Genomic DNA, 16,932 nt, shown 5'->3' with positions numbered 1-16,932 from the left:
TACGCGGGACAAATTCCCGGTGTTCCCGCGATTGCTCCCAGCCCAGGGCTCCGAAGCCGGCAGTGCGTGTAGGATCAGTTCCCGGTGTTCCCGTGATTGCTCCCAGCCCAGGGCTCCGAAGCCGGCAGTGCGTGTAGGATCAGTTCCCGGTGTTCGCGCGTTTGCTCCCAGCCCTGGGCTCCTGGAGCAGGCAGTGTGAGCAGGACCAGTTTCTGGTGTTCGTGCATTTGTTCCCAGCCCAGGACTCCTGAACCTGGCCCTACGTGGGATCAGTTCCAAGGTGCTCACGCACTTCCAGGGTAAAGTTCCTGTGGCACTGAGGCCTTGGGAAGGGGTAGGTCTATCAGTTACTATGGTGCTGCCTGCTAGCCTGCGGGAAGGGGGGATGGGCTCTGTTACTCACGGATCTGCCGCGGGGATTTCTGAACTTTTGGTGTCCACAGGTCTGTGGCTGTGGTCACAGGTCTCTGCCCCAGTGGCTGCAGGGTCCTGGTATGCATCTGAGATCAGACTGGGTGGTGCTGAGGCCAGGATCCTAGCCTCAAGCAGCTCTGTTTCCCAAGATGGCGTGGTCACTGTGCCTGTGCTGGCCACCCAGGAGTGTCTGCGCAGGGAGCGGGGCTCCGCCGCCTAAGACTGCCCGGTTTAGCAGCCCCTTAGAAGACCTGCAGAATCTACCTGTACCTAGCTCATACACACACACCACACACGTCCACACACTCCTCTATCACTTCCTTGCACTCTCACACTCTCTCTCTCCCTACCTTCCTGCTGGTTGCCATTTTCCTCAGGCTTGTATACCATTTTTAAATCAAATTTTTGCGACAGAGAAACCAAGATGGCGGCATAGGTAAACACCGGAAATTGCTGCATCAAAAAACCACTTCAAAAATACAACTAAAAGACAAAACAGACATCATCCAGAACCAAGGAAGGCTGGCTGAGTGGAAATTCTACAACTAGAAGGAAAGAAAAAAGCACACTGAGACTCAGAGGCGGTGCGGAAGTAAAGTGCAGAGGTACGGAGGCGCACGTGAAAAGGGCTGGCAACTGAGTACGCGGTTGTCTTTTTCAATCAGGAGGGAGACTCACGCTCCCGCTCTGAACTCCAGTTCCAGGCGAGTCTCTGGGGACCCAGTCTCATACGGAAAGAAAGTGAACTGTCTGGCAGCGGGCAGAACTTGAGGGGGGCTTTCTCTCAGAGGTGCTTGCAGCGATTATCGCGGGACACTGAGACCTGCCGGGGCCTCTTAGGGCAGGACTGAGAATCAGCCATATTTGTTTGCCCCTCTCTGTTGATTCCCTGAGACCCCGCCCCACCTAAGCTGTGCGCAGAGGCATTTGCATATGAATGACCTGGCCCTTTGCAATATGAAAATTACCTAACAAACTGCAGCTGGGTCAGAGAGACCAAGAACATCCAAAAGGAGGCCCAAGGCCCTACAGCAGCTTGCACTGCTTCACAGCTGGGCTTCATCTGGGCACCTCCAAACCCCCCAAAAAGAAGAGGAATCTGCAGATCTCTCCTTAGCTCCTGCTGGGTAGCCTCAGGCAGAGGCTAAATTAGCACCTCCTTAGATCCAAGAGCCAGTGTACCCAGTGGTCAGAGTAGGACCATCCAGATTACAACTCCTCAGATCCATAAGGGACACACTCAGGGGGCAGACTCAGTGAGCACCAAAGCCCTACTTAAGCAAGTCTTGCCCCATAAGGGTGTCTCCAGCACAGAAGTTCTCCCACCATAGACACAGCTGATTCTCACAGCCAATTGGCCTGAAGGTCAATTCCTCCCAGTGATACCAACTACAATCAAGACTTAACTACAAGACTGTGCACACAGTCCACAAAAGGGTGCACCAAGAGTGTCCACCTCAGGTAATTGGGGAGGCTGAGCTACTGGGCCCTATAGGACACCTAGCACAGAAAGCCACTCTATCAACACAGGGAAGCAGCCAAAATGCGGAGACAAAGAAACAGGTCACAAATGACAGAAATGGAGGAAAGCAATCTACTGGATATAGAGTTCAAAACCACAGTTATAAGGTTTTTCAAGAATTTTCTGGAAACCGCTGATAAATTTAGTGAGACCCTCAATAAATCTAGTGAGACCCTCAAAAAATCTTGTGAGACCCTCAAGGATATGAAAAAGGACCAACTAGAAATTAAACATACACTGACTGAAATAAAGAATATTATACAGAGATCCAACAGCAAACTAGAGGATACCAAGAATCAAGTCAAAGATCTGAAATATGAAGAAGTAAAAAACACCCAACCAGAAAAGCAAAAAGAAAAAAGAATCCAAAAATATGAAGATAGTGTAAGGAGCCTCTGTGACAACTTCAAGCGAACCAACATCCGAATTATAGGGGTGCCAGAAGAAGAGAGAGAGCAAGATATTGAAAACCTATTTGAAGAAATAATGACAGAAAACTTCCCCTACCTGGTGAAAGAAATAGACTTACAGGTCCAGGAAGCGCAGAGAACCCCAAACAAAAGGAATCCAAAGAGGACCACACCAAGACACATCATAATTAAAATGCCATGAGCAAAAGACAAAGAGAGAATCTTAAAAGCAGCAAGAGAAAGAAAGTCAGTTACCTACAAGGGAATACCCATATGACTGTCAGCTGATTTCTCAACTGAAACTTTGCAGGCCAGAAGGGAGTGGCAAGAAATATTCAAAGTGATGAATAGCAAGAACCTATAACCAAGATTACTTTACCCAGCAAAGCTATCGTTCAGAATTGAAGGTCAGATAAAGAGCTTCTCAGATAAGAAAAAGCTAAAGGAGTTCATCACCACCAAACCAGTATTATATGAAATGCTGAAAGGTATTCTTTAAGAAGAGGAAGAAGAAAAAGGTAAAGATAAAAATTATGAACAAGTACATATCTATCAACAAGTGAATCTAAAATTCAAGTGAATAAAAAAAATTGGATGAACAGAATAAACTGGTGAATATAACAGAATCAGGGGCATAGAAAGGGAGTGGACTGACAATTCTTGGGGGGGAAAGGGGTATGTGGGGTGCAGGAAGAGACTGGACAAAAATCATACACTTATGGATGAGGACAGTGGGGGGAGGGGGGGAGGGGCAGAGGGTGGGGTGAGAACTGGGTGGAGGGGAGCTATGGGGGAAACAAAGAGGAACAACTGTAATAATCTGAACAATAAAGATTTAATTAAAAAAATCAAATTTTTGCAAATTTATTATTATTATATTATTATTTTTTTTTTCTCATTCTCTTTCTTCTTATCCACTCATTCCCTTTCCACTTCCTCTATACTGAACTTAGGTACTCCCCATATTCATCCAATTCTTAACCTTATTTTCTGTATATAAGCTCAGCCTCTACAGATTCTGCCCCACCCTCTTTGCCGGGTGTTTGATGTTTGTATTTTTTTGCTTCATGATATATTTCTCCTTTTTCTTTTCTTTTAACTTTTTTTCTCTCTCTTTGACATCATTTGTAATCACTTTTCTATTCTATTTTCTCAGGTGGTCACTTATATTGGGGTTATCGATGTCATGAGTACATTCGTGTTTTGTTCCCTTTGTGTCGTGTTTTGTCAAAGTGAATTTTATCCTGTCCAGCCAATATGCTAGAGAGCGAGCGACATAACCAGACACCTGGAGAGGAAACTCCATCCTGAATGGGCCAATAACACTCCAAACCCAACTACAGAGACAGGAAGAAGGCGGCAGTGAGGGAGAGAGCGTGAGTGAGGGAGGGAGCAAAGGAGGAATGTTAGGTCGTGTGGTGTGTGTGTGTGTGTGTGTGTGTGTGTGTGTGTGGCACAGTTAGATCCCACAGGACCTTCTGGGGCAGGCTAACCGGGCTTCCCTAACTAGGCAGCCTATGCTACCATTGAAAATGGCACTGGGAGGCCGGCTCTTCCTCAGAGGCCTTGCCTTTTCAAAGGGGAGAGCTGCTGTAACTGGGAGCCCAGCCTTACCTCCACCCAGGGTGCCCTCAGATAACTCCTGGGACTCTACCCCATCCCCGCCAGGGACCTGCTACCTCGGCTGTGGTCTCACGGTCACCGAGTCTCCAGCAACCCAGGGCACAGGCTCCTGTGAGTGCTGAATTGCACTTCCCTCTGACTGGCCCAATGCTTTAGCCCAGGGCACTGTGACCACATGGGCAGAAGACATGTGAGCAGCCTGTGCCTGTCCAAGGAGCAGCAGCCCCATGAGCAGCCTTCCCCAGGCCAAAGAGCAGCAGCCTCACGTGGCCTGTCTCTGTCCAAGGACCAGCAGCAGAGTGAGCGACCGATGCTCCCCCATCTGAGGAGCAGCAACCACGTGAGCAGCCCACCCCCGTCTGAGGAGCAGCAGCTGCACGAGCAGCCTGACCACAACTGAGGAGTGGCATCCCTAAGTGCCCATCAGCAGATGAGTGGATTAGAAAACTGTGGTACATCTACACAATGGAATACTACGCTGCTCTAAAAAAGGGAATTCTTACCATTTGCAACAGCATGGAGGGAACTGGAGAACATTATGCTAAGTGAAATAAACCAATCAGAGAAAGAGAAATATCACATGATCTCACTTATTTGTGGAATATAATGAACAACATAAACTGATGAACAAAAACAAATGCAGAGACAGAGAAGAATTGATCAGACCATCAAACCTCAGAGGGAAGGTAGGGGAGGGTGGGGTAAGGGGGAGAGATCAACCAAGGGACTTGTATGCATGCATATACGCCTAACCAATGGACACAGGCAAGAGGGGTTGAGGGCATGAGTGGGGGGTGTCGGGGGCAAAGGGGGAATATGGACACCTATGTAATAACTTAATCAATAAAGGAATTTTAAAAAATAGCCACAGCAATCTTGAGAAAGATGAACAAATTTGGAAGGATCACAATACTGGATATCAAGTTATACTATAAAGCCACTGTACTCAAAATAGCCCAGTACTGGCACAAGAACAGGCATATAGACCAATGGATCAGATAAGAAAACCCAGAAATTGACCCAAATTATTATGTTCAATTAGTATTTGACAATGGAGGCAAGGCATATAATGGAGTAAAGATAGTCTCTTTAATAAATGGTGTTGGGATAATTGGATATATACATGCAAAAGAATTAAACTAGATTACCAACTTACACCGTGCATAAGAATAAAATAAAAATGAGTAAAAGACTCAAATGTAAGTTGCGAAACCATATAAATCCTATAATAAAACATAGGCAGTAAAATATTAGACATCTCACATATTAGAATTTTCACAGATACATCTCCTAGGGAAAGAGAAACAAAAGAAAAAATAAACAAATGGTCTGCATCAAACTAAAATGCTTCTGCAAAACAAAAGAAAACCAGCATCTAATTGAAAAGGGAACCCCCTGCATGGGATCACATTTATGCCAACGACACATGTGATAATGCGGTTAATCTCCAAAATATAAAAAATACTCATACAAATCAACAAAAGAGACAAGCAACCCAATTAAAAAATGGGCAGAGGACCTAAATAGACACTTCTCCAAAAAGGACACACAAAAGGCCATGAGACATATGAAACAATGCTCAACATCACTAATCATCAGAGAGATTCGGATTAAAATGACAATGAGGTATTATCTCATACCTGTCAGAATGGCTACCACCAAGAAATCAAGAAATGACAAGTACTGGCGAGGATGTGGAGAAAAGGGAACACTAGTATACTGCTGGTGGGAATGCAGAGTGGTACAACAACTTTTGAAAACAGTGTGGAGTTTCCTGAAAAAATTAAAAATGGAACTGCCATTTGATCTAGTAATCCCACTCCTAGGAATATATCCTAAGAAGCCTGAAACACCAGTCAGAAAAAAATATATGCATTCCTGTGTTTATAGCAGCATTATTTACAATAGCTAAGATCTGAAAACAGCTGAAGTGCCCTGAGCAGATGAGTGGATTAAAAAACTCTGGTATATTTATACAATGGAATACTATGCAGCTCTAAAAAGGAACGATTTCTTACTGTTTGGGGCAGCATGGAGGGAACTGGAGAGTATTATGTTAAGTGAAATGTGCTTGTCAGAGAAACACAAGTATCACATGATCTCACTTATATGTGGAATCTAATGAATAAAATAAACTGATGAATAAAACAGATCCAGAGAGATTGAATCATGCAACAGACTGACTAATTTCAGAGGGGCAGGAAGAGATTAACCAAATAACTTATATGCATATATGCACAGCCTCTGGACACACAATAGAGTGGGAGTGGGATGAATGAAGTCAATGGGGGAATAACAGAGGATATCTGTAACACTTTCAATAATAAAATGGTTGATGGTCAGTGGTTGTATTCAGTCCTTTTAGCTGATTGGCCTGAGGGTAACTACCTCCCATTGATGGGCCAACATCGATGAAGACTCAACTATAATAGGAGGGTCTACACGACCCAAATGTGGGGGCCAGCTTGGATGGTCAAGAGACTATACCACTAGATCCTACATAATACCTACTGCATTAGCCTGGGAGATGTAGCAGCCCTACCTAAAATATACACACACCCAGGAGGCTGTCAAATTGAGGAGACAAAGAAATATGTCCCAAATGAAAGAACAGAAGAAAATTTCATTAAGAGAACTGAAAGGAATGGAGACAGCAATCTACTAGATACAGAGTTCAAAACACTGGTTATAAGATGCTCAATGAATTAGTGAGAAACTCAACAGCATAAAAAGAACCAGGTAGGATAAGGATACACTAACTGAAATTAAGTATAACTTGCAGTATATCAATAGTAGAGAAGGTGAAACCGAGAATCAAATCAGCTATTTGGAAGTTAAGAAAGAAAAACACTAATCAGAACAGCAAAAAGAAAAAGGAATAAAAAATAATCAGGATAGTGTAAGGCACCTCTGGAACAACTTCAAGCATACCAATATTTGTATCATGGGGATTCTGGAAGGGGGAGAGAGAGAGAGAGAGAGAGAGAGAGAGAGAGAGAGAGAGGAATTGAAAACCTATTTGGAAAAAAAATGACAGAAAACTCCAACTTGGTGAAGGAAATAAACATACAAGTTCAAGAAGTGCAGAGAGTCCCAAACAAGATGAACCCAAAGAGCCCCAAACCAAGACATCATAATTAAAACGCAGAAGGTTAAAGACAAAGAGAGCGTCTCATAAGCATCAAAAGAAAAGCAGTTAGTTACCTACAGTGGAATTCCTACAAGACTGCTAGCTGATTTCTCAACAGAAACTTTGCAGGCCAGAGGAAGTGGCAAGAAATATTCAGTATTATAGAAAGCAAGGAAAAAATTCTTACCATTCACAACAGCATGGATGAACATGGAGAGCATTAAGCTAAGCAAAATAAGCCAGTTGGAGAAAGATAAATATCGCATGATCTCACTCATTTGTGGAATATAATGAACAACATAAACTGATTAACATAAATAATCCAGAGACAGAGAAGTATTGAACAGACTGTTAAACTTCAGAGGGAAGGCAGGGGAGGGGGGAAGAGATAAACCAAAGGACTTGTATGCATGCATCCTATATAATAAAAGCCTAATATGTTCAGTCGTCTGGTTGGCCGTTTAACCAATCAAAGCATAATATGCTAATTATATGCTAAGGCCACTCAACTGCTCGCTATGATGTGCACTGACCACCAGGAGGCAGATGCTCCAACCGGTAGGTTAGCTTGTTGCTAGAGTCTGGCCAATTGGGACTGAGTGAGATGGGTTGGACACACCCTGGAGCCCTCCTGAGATCCCTTCCTGACTGGCCAACCTCCTGTGCCCCTCCCTGGCCCTGATCATGCACTGGTGGGGTTCCTTAGCCTGGCCTGTATTCTCTCACAATCTGGGACCCCTCGGGGGATGTCAGAGAGCCAGTTTCAGCCAGATCCCACAGGCCAGGCTGAGGGACCCCACTGGTGCATGAATTTGTGCATCGGGCCTCTAATATAAGCATAAACAATGGACACAGATTCTATGGGGAAGGGGGTATGTGTGTGTGGGGAAGGTGGCTGGGGAGAGGTCAATGGGGGGGAAAATGAGACATAAGTAATACTTTAAACAATAAAGAATTTTTTAAAAGGACCTACAATTATGATTACTCTACTCAGCAAATCTATCATTTAGAATAGAAGGACATATAAAGACTTCCTGGACAAGACAAAGCTAAAGGAGTTTATCACCACCAAAACAGTATTATATGAAACTAGAGGCCTGGTGCATGAAAATTCATGCACTAGAGGGGGGTCCCTCAGCCCGGCCTGCCCCCTCTCACAGTCCTGGAGCTCTCAGGGTGGGAGACGACCGGATCAGGGGAAGGCGATGCCCCATCACACCTCTGCTGCTGCCACTGCTGGCAGTGCAAACCTCAGCCGGCCCTCGTTACCTGAGCCTCAGGCAGCCCTGGGTGGCTGGGTAGCCGCCATCCGAAGCTTGCCTGAGCCTTGGGCTGGCCCTGGGTGCCTGGGGGGCTGAGGGGACTGGGGTCTCCAGAGGCAGGCACGAGGAGTGCCTGCTGCCCCGGTGGGGCTGAGGGGACTGGGCGCCACCACCTGTGGCTGTGGGCGCTGCCATATTTGAGGGTGTGACAGTCAATTAGCATATTCCCTCCTTATTGGCCATGGGCGCTTCCATTTTTGTGACAGTGTGAGGGTCAATTAGCATATTCCCTCTTTATTAGATAGGATGTTAAAGGGTCTTCTTTAAGAAGAAGAAAAAGAAAAGATAAAAATATGAATAATGAAAGATCAATAAAGCCCTAGCCAGTTTGGCTCAGTTGATAGAGCATCAGCCTGCAAACTGAAAGGTGCCAGGTTCAATTTCAGTCAAGGGCACATGCCTGGGTTGTGGGCCCGATCCCCAGTAGGGGGCGTGCAGGAGGCAGCTGATCAATGATTCTCTCTCATCATTGATGTTTCTATCTCTCTCTCCCTTTTCCTTCCTCTCTGAAATCAATAAAATATATTTTAAAAAAGGTCAATAAATACATTTCTATCAACAACTTAATCTAAAAAACAAAACAAATGAACAAGCAGAACAGACACAGATTCAGGCAGAGAATACTGTGATGATTGCCAGATGAGAGGGTGATTAAAGGGTTGAGTGAAAAAGTTGAAGAAATTAAGAAATTCAAGTTGGTTGTTACAGAGTAGTCATGGGATGTAAAGTGTAGCATAGGAAATATAGTTAATAGTATTCTAATAACTATTCATGGTGTCAGGTGGGTGTAAGATTTATTGGGATGATAACTTAGTAAGTTATGTAATGGCTAATCATTGGGGTCTACAACTGAAACTAATATATTATATGTCAACTATAATTGAAAAATAAAAATGATTAAAAATGGGAAAAATGTTGTTTTCTAAGTACTTTGTTACTTTTGTTGGAGAGAGGTTCATTTCACCATACCAAAAATTCAAATTCTCCATCCATTAAGTTTTGGGGCAATTTGTTACACAATAGATAACAAATAAGCTACATAAAAGGAGTGTTTTTAACATCAAAAATAAAAATGCAGAAAATGTGTTCAATATGGTTTTTATGAAATTATACATTGAACTAATTAAGGATAGTTACTTATACTATCTGCAAAAACTTAGTTTGAGGAGTCAGTCTATTAAGTCTTCAGCCACTTGTTTTATATATATTTAAAAAATATTTTCATTGATTCAGAGAGGAAGGAAGAGGGAGAGAGAGAAACATCAATATGAGAGATACTCATCGATCAGCTGCCTTCTGCATGCCCCCACTGGGACTGAGCCCAAAACCTGGGTATGTGCCTCTGGCCAGAATTGAACCCAGGACCCTTCAGGCCATAGGCCAATGCTCTATCCATTGAGCCAAACCAGATAGGGCAGCCACTTGTTTTTAGAATGGCCAATATACTAGATTAAAGGACAACCTCCCTTCTTGAAACCAACATTTCACCCTATGAGAGCTTGGAGAAACATATTTATATTCTTGTTAGAATAAAAATCTATGCTAAATTTCACAACATAGTATTTTGGCTATTTTACCCATCCTCTGAATGGTGATACAATTAGCTGAAAGACCACCCAGTGCCAAAACACCTCCATTAATTACTTACTACTTTTGTGGTCAGTTGCCTTTAGTGTACATTTTTTTGCCTCTTATTTAGCTGCCTCTAAGGTCATTTGTAGAAAAAGAAAGAAATGGGTAGCTAAATACCACAGTTAAATCTCTTTTTTTGCAAGTGATACAAATGTCTTCATATAGCAGCAGTCTCTTTATTTCCTACTAGAGGCCCGATGCATGAAATTCATGCAAGAGTAGGCCTTCCTTTCCCTGGCTGCCAGCACTGGCTTCCCTCTGGCACCCGGGACCCAGGCTTCCCTTGGCCACCAGCAGGCACCCGGGACCCGGGCTTCCCTTGTAGCCCCGGCTTCATCTGGAAGGTCGCCTGGAAGGATGTCTGGTCTAATTAGCATATTACACTTTTATTATTATAGATGGGTCTTACCTTGCACTTCATGCAATTGTTGGTTCGCAAGTGCTAGAAAAATCTTAAGGTTCTTTATGAAATCCATAGCCAAATCAGATTTCCCTGAAACTGAGTAAGGCACAATTGTTTGACCATACTGACTCAAATCAATTTCTCTGACGGGTACCTCAGAACGTAAGTTTTGAGCTGTTAATAGATATGTAGTGACAACGACAATTACTGATATGTGTAGTAACACCAGCTTCCAGTAACGCAAACTGAATAGTGCTCTCTTTATAAACATGCAATAAAATTGCTGGCGGTAAAGTGGAAACTGAAAAGAGAAAAAAAACATAGCAGTATAATTGTTGGTGACTCAAGTATGATATTCATATTGGAACCCATTAATACAAATGTTTCAATTTTTTACAGCAGAAGATATACACATATAATAGAAATATATACTTGAATTGGACTCAATAAAACAACAAGATGGTATGAAAAGTTTTATTTGTGTAAGGTAATAAGGGAAATAATTAGAATCTGGTTTCTGATCTAACTACATGAAAAATCTAATGATTTTATTCATTAATATACATATAGTGCTTCTGATTAGAAAAACAAAATTATATTTATTTCTTTTACTTACTATCAAACAATCATCCTTCTATTTCTCCATTTTAAAAGGAAATATCCCTACAAAACTTATATGGAAGTATTATCCTTTGCTAGGTTTTAATACACAAACTATGATTCATAGTGAAAAAATACCCCTAATTGGATCAACCAGTATCATCTGATCACAACTGTCATAAATCTTGAGTTTTGTGTTAGATCTGAACAAAGGGAAAAATTTATGAGAAAATGAATGAGTACTTTTCAAAGTGATTCTGAAAAATATCAATAGTGAGAGTAGCAGCTGTCTTTTCTTTAGAACACATTTCTCCTGCATCAGGACATCATATCTGTCTGGGTCTTCTATGGCTAAACTTCAAACATCTTTTAAGTTCAGATTTGAAATTGTACATCTCAAACCCAAACCAAACTTACTGATTAAATTATTAGTAAATGTGCTCACCCCAGTGTTAAATTCAGTGGTAGCAATTTCACTCAATCTGGAGAAAACTGTTGTGTTGTAGTTTCTGGGCATAATCCTATTCCGTTTCATGTCTTGCCTTTTTCTTTGGCCCTCCAAGGAAGAGGATAGGGAGGATGGACTATCCATTTGGGAACGTGCCAGTTTATTGACCCTACATACACACAAGTACACAGAAAAAGCACAAAACATTTTATTTTGACAAGAGCCTTAAACTATTTTATTTGGGGAATGTAAAAGAAAGTTCCAAATATGGACCCTCCTTCCTCGTTCTCACTGACTGCCGACATATTGTTTTGAGGCAGCATGGTAACAGGGGATCCCAGTAAACCAGGCAGAGGGATAACAGCGATTCATGGCAGAGTTCCGATAATTCTGAGGAACTGTGTTATCATGCAAAAAATATTTGAATATATTCTATGTTGCCTTAAGCTAAACATATACAAGTTAAAGAACTTACCTTTCATAAAAGATAGTAACTCTCCTTTGAGGGTTACAATGTTATGTATTTTATGAGATTATGGGGACATTGGCTAGTGTTTTTTGTTTTTTGTTTTTTTTTTAAGTCCTTACATTTCCTACTACTGCCTGTGTTTAAAGCTGGGTCTTTGGGTATAGATATTTGAGAAAAATAAAGAGATATACACAAGTAATTACAATCTGAGGAGGAAAGTACTAAGTAGAATAATTGAAAAATATTATACTGAGAGACAGGAAAAAATACACTAAAGTGATAAAACACTTGGTAAGAAATACATGATTTAAAAGATGTATTTTTTCTAAGCCATAGAACTATCAAGGTAATTTAAATTCCACCATTAGCATTTGTATGGAATACAACATTAATCATTCTGAATTATCACCTTCCCAGTAATGAGTAGATTGAGGACTTCTGTAACCTTTAAAGATCACATATGCATATTAAAACCCTGCTTTAAGACATCCCTGCAGGGTTGTCTGTTGTTTGATACTAAAAGTCTTGAGGACCATTATGCTTTCTAAAATCATCATTTAATATTTTTCTTCGTCATCTGAAGTTTTTAATTCTTCATATTGTACTCAATGGCAATAAATTTCTATTAGAAAACCATCCGATAATATAAATAAGTGGGAGAAAAAAAATTCTTATTACCTAGAGAGAATCCTGATGAGATATTTTCCACAGAAATGTATAAACAGGCAAAAAACATACACAAACATACACACATTCTCTTAAAAGTGGCATCCAAATTGTATTTCATCCATTTACATAATTATCAATATATTTGGGTTTATATCTAACATCTTTTTTCCTTCTATTTATATTTTTTTATTTTTTAGCTTTATTGAAGTATGATTGTCATATAAAATTATATATGTATTTGTGGTATAGAACATGATGTTTTGGTATGTGTATACATTGTGAAATCATTACCACAGTCAAGCTAATTAACACATTCATCACATCACAGAGTTACTTTTGCCTTTTGGGTGAAAAAATTACTTGTGATCTACTGTCTTAGAAAATTTCAAATTTACAATTATTATTAAATATAGTTAGCATATGTACTGTGGAGACTTATATTCTCTAGAACTTACCTTATATCTGAAAGGTTGTACCTTTTGACCAACATTTCCATAACCAGACACCCTGAGAGGAGTGAACATGGGGAGACAAAGAAAGAGCACCCATACAAAAGAAATGGAGGAATCACTGGAAAAGGAAGTAAATGAAATGGAGGTGAGCAATTTGTCAGAGAATGAATTCAGAGCAATGATCATAAGGATGCTGAAAAGGATAGAAGACAAATTCAACAATATGTGTAAGAATTAAGAGGAAATGAAGAAGAACCAAGCAGAAATGAAGAATGACATCACTGCAATAAAGAATACAATAGAAAGCATCAACAGTAGACTAGAAGAAGTGGAGGACTGCATCAGTGAGCTAGAAGACAAGGTAGGAAAAAATACCCAAGCAGAGCAGCAACTAGAACAAAAACTTAAAAAACAGGAGGAGTGCCGAAACCGGTTTGGCTCAGTGGATAGAGCATCGGCCTGCGGACTGAAAGGTCCCAGGTTCGATTCCGGTCAGGGGCATGTAACTGGGTTGTGGGCACATCCCCAGTGGGAGATGTGCAGGATGCAGCTGATCGATGTTTCTAACTCTCTATCTCTCTCCCTTCCTCTCTGTAGAAAATCAATAAAATATATTTAAAAAAAAAACAAACAAACAAACAAAAAAAAAAAAACAGGAGGAGAGCCTAAGGGAACTTTGGGACAACATGAAACAAAAGAGCATAATAGGGGTACCAGAAGGAGAGGAAACTGAGCAAGGAATAGAAAACCTGTTTGAAAATATGACAGAAAGCTTCCCTGATATTGGCAAGAAAAAACTCACACAAGTCCAAGAAGCTCAGAGTCCCAAACAAGATGAACCCCAAAAGACCGACACCAAGACACATTATAATTAAATTGGCAAACATCAACGACAAAGTAAGAATCTTAAAGGCTGCCAGAGAGAGACAGAAAGTTACCTACAAGGGATCTCCCATCAGACTATGAACAGATTTCTCAACAGAAACACATCAGGCCAGAAAGGAATGGAATGAAATATACAAAGTCATGCAAAGCAAGGGTCTGAATCCAAGAATACTATACCCAACAAGTATTGATACAATACTGTATCAATCAAAGCTGAGGGTGAAATCAGGAGATTCACAGACAAAAAAGGACCACCAAACCAGCAATGCAAGAAATGCTAAAGGGTCTGCTGTAAAAAGAAGAAATTGGAAAGGAAGAAGGAACACAGGCATAAAGAATAAAAATGGCTACAAAGAAGTATCTATCAATAATAACTTTAAATGTAAATGGATTAAATGCCCAATCAAAAGACTTAGGATAGCTGAATGGATAAGAAAACATGACCCATATATCTGCTGTCTACAGGAGACCCACCTCAGAACAAAGGACTCACATAGACTGATGGTGAAGGTATGGGAAAAGGGTTTTCAGGCTAATGGAAATGAAAAAAAAGCTGGGGTAGCAATACTTATATCTGACAAATTAGACCCCAAAGCGAAGGCCATAACAAGAGGTAAGGAAGGCCACTTCATAATACTAAAGGGAGCAATTCAACAAGAAGATATAACTCTGGTAAACATATATGCACACAATATAGGAGCACCCAAATACATAAAAAACTTCTAGAGGATATCAAGGGAGAGATTGACAGCAATACAGTCATAGTAGGGTACTTTAATATCCCATTAACACCACTGGGTAAATCTTCTAAACAAAAAATCAGCAAAGAAACATCAATCCTAAATGACTCACTAGATCAGATGGAATTGACACCTTTAGAACATTTCACCCAAAAGCCACGGAATATACAATCTTCTCAAGTGTACATGGGACATTTTCAAAGATAGACTACATATTGGGGCACAAACAAAGTTTCTTCAAATTCAAGAAGATAGAAAACATATCAAGCATCTTCCAGGTCACAATGGCATAAAATTAGAAATCAATCACAATAAAAACAATGAAAAAAATCAAACACCTGGAGGCTAAATAACATGCTATTAAACAAGGACTGGGTTAGCAGAGAGATCAAAGAAGAAATAAAAAGCATCATGGTAACAAATGACAATGAAAACACAACAATCCAAAACCTATGGACACATTTAAAGAGTCTTGAGAGGGAAGTTTACAGGCGTATCTCAAAAAACAAGAAAAAATGGTAATAAATTACCTAACCCTACAACTCAAAGAGTTAGAAAGAGAGCAACAGGAAAAGCCCAGCATAAGCAGAAGGAAGTAAATAATAAAGATCAGAGCAGAAATAAATGACATAGAGACAAAAAAACAACAACACAAAAGATCAACAAAACCAAGAGCTGGTTCTTTCAAAGGATAAACAAGATGCACCTTTAGCCAGGCTCACCAAGAAGCAAAGAGAGAGGACTCAAATAAACAAAATGAGAAATGAAAGAGGTGAAGTAACAGCCGATCCTACAGAAACACAAACTATTATGAAAAAAATATTATGAACAACTCTATTCTAACAAAATGGACAATCTAGACGAAATGGACACATTTTTAGAAAAATACAAGTTCCCAAAACTCAATCAGGAAGAATAAAAAAACCTGAATAGGCCTATAACCACTGAAGAAATTGAAGCAACGATCAAAAATCTTCCAGCAAACAAAAGCTCTGGTCCGACTGGCTTTACTGGGGAATTCTACCAAGCATTCAAAGAAGAACTAAAACCTATACTCCTCAGACTATTTCAAAAAATTCAAGAGGAAGGCACACTTCCAAGCTCTTTCTATGAAGCCAGCATCACCCTAATTGCAAAATCAGGTAAAGACACCACAAAAAAAGAGAGCTACAGGCCAATATCCTTGATGAACATAGATGCTAAAATCCTCCATAAAATTCTAGCAAATCGGATCCAGCATTACATTAGCAAGATCAGACACCATGACCAAGTGGGGATGCAAGGATGGTACAATATCTGCAAATAAACAAACGTGATACCATCACATACACAAATTGGGAGACAAAAATCACATATCAAATGATGCAGAAAAAGCATTTGACAAAATCCAACACACTTTCTTGATAAAAACTATCAGTAAAGTGGGAATAGAGGGATAATACATCAACATAATAAAAGCCATATATGACAAACCTATAGCCAACATCATACTCAATGGGCAAAAACTAAACTCATTTCCCCTAAGATCAGGAACAAGATAGGGGTGCCCACTTTCACTACTCCTGTTTGATATAGTACTAGAAGTGCTAACCATAGCAATTAGACAACAAGAAGTAATATAAGGAATCAAAATTGGAAAAGAAGAAGTAAAACTGTCCTTATTTGCAGATGACATGATACTGTACATAGAAAAACCCACAGACTCCATAAAAAACTACTAGACCTAATAAATGTATTCGGTAATGTAGCAGGATATAAAATTAACACCCAGTAATCTATGGCCTTTTTATACACCAATAATAAACTCACAGAAAGAGAAACAAACAAAAAATCCCATTTACTATTGCACCAAAAAAATTAAGATACCTAGGAATAAACTTAACTAAAGAGGTAAAAGACCTGTACTCAGAAAACTACAGGACACTGAAAAAAGAGATAGAGGAAGACATAAACAAATGGAAGGCCATACCATGTTCGTGGATTGGTAGAATCAACATCGTTAAAATGTCAAGAATACCCAAAGCAATTTACAGATTCAATGCAATCCCTATTAAAATACCAACAGCATATTTCAAAGACCTGGAACAAACTCTCCAAAAATCCATATGGAATTTAAAAAAGAATCCAAATAGCTGTAGCAATCCGGAGGAAGAAGAACAAAGTTGGAAGCATCACAATACCAGATATCAAGCTATATTACCAAGCCATGGTTC

At 40.4% G+C, this 16,932-nt stretch overlaps 1 protein-coding gene across 1 annotated transcript in view; it reads right to left on the bottom strand.

Moving 5' to 3' along the window:
- Positions 1–16,932, bottom strand: part of LOC102423824 (ATP-binding cassette sub-family A member 3-like) — a 372,708-nt gene that overhangs the window by 93,783 nt on the left and 261,993 nt on the right. Inside the window, 2 exon segments of the mRNA XM_014466690.2 lie at positions 10,463–10,757; positions 11,502–11,673. Of these exon segments, the coding sequence (XP_014322176.1) occupies positions 10,463–10,757; positions 11,502–11,673 (467 nt within the window).

Source organism: Myotis lucifugus, unplaced genomic scaffold, assembly GCF_000147115.1.
Source record: "Myotis lucifugus unplaced genomic scaffold, Myoluc2.0 scaffold_352, whole genome shotgun sequence".
In the NCBI taxonomy this organism is placed as follows: Eukaryota; Metazoa; Chordata; class Mammalia; order Chiroptera; family Vespertilionidae; genus Myotis; species Myotis lucifugus.
This window is presented reverse-complemented; position numbering and strand designations above follow the sequence as displayed.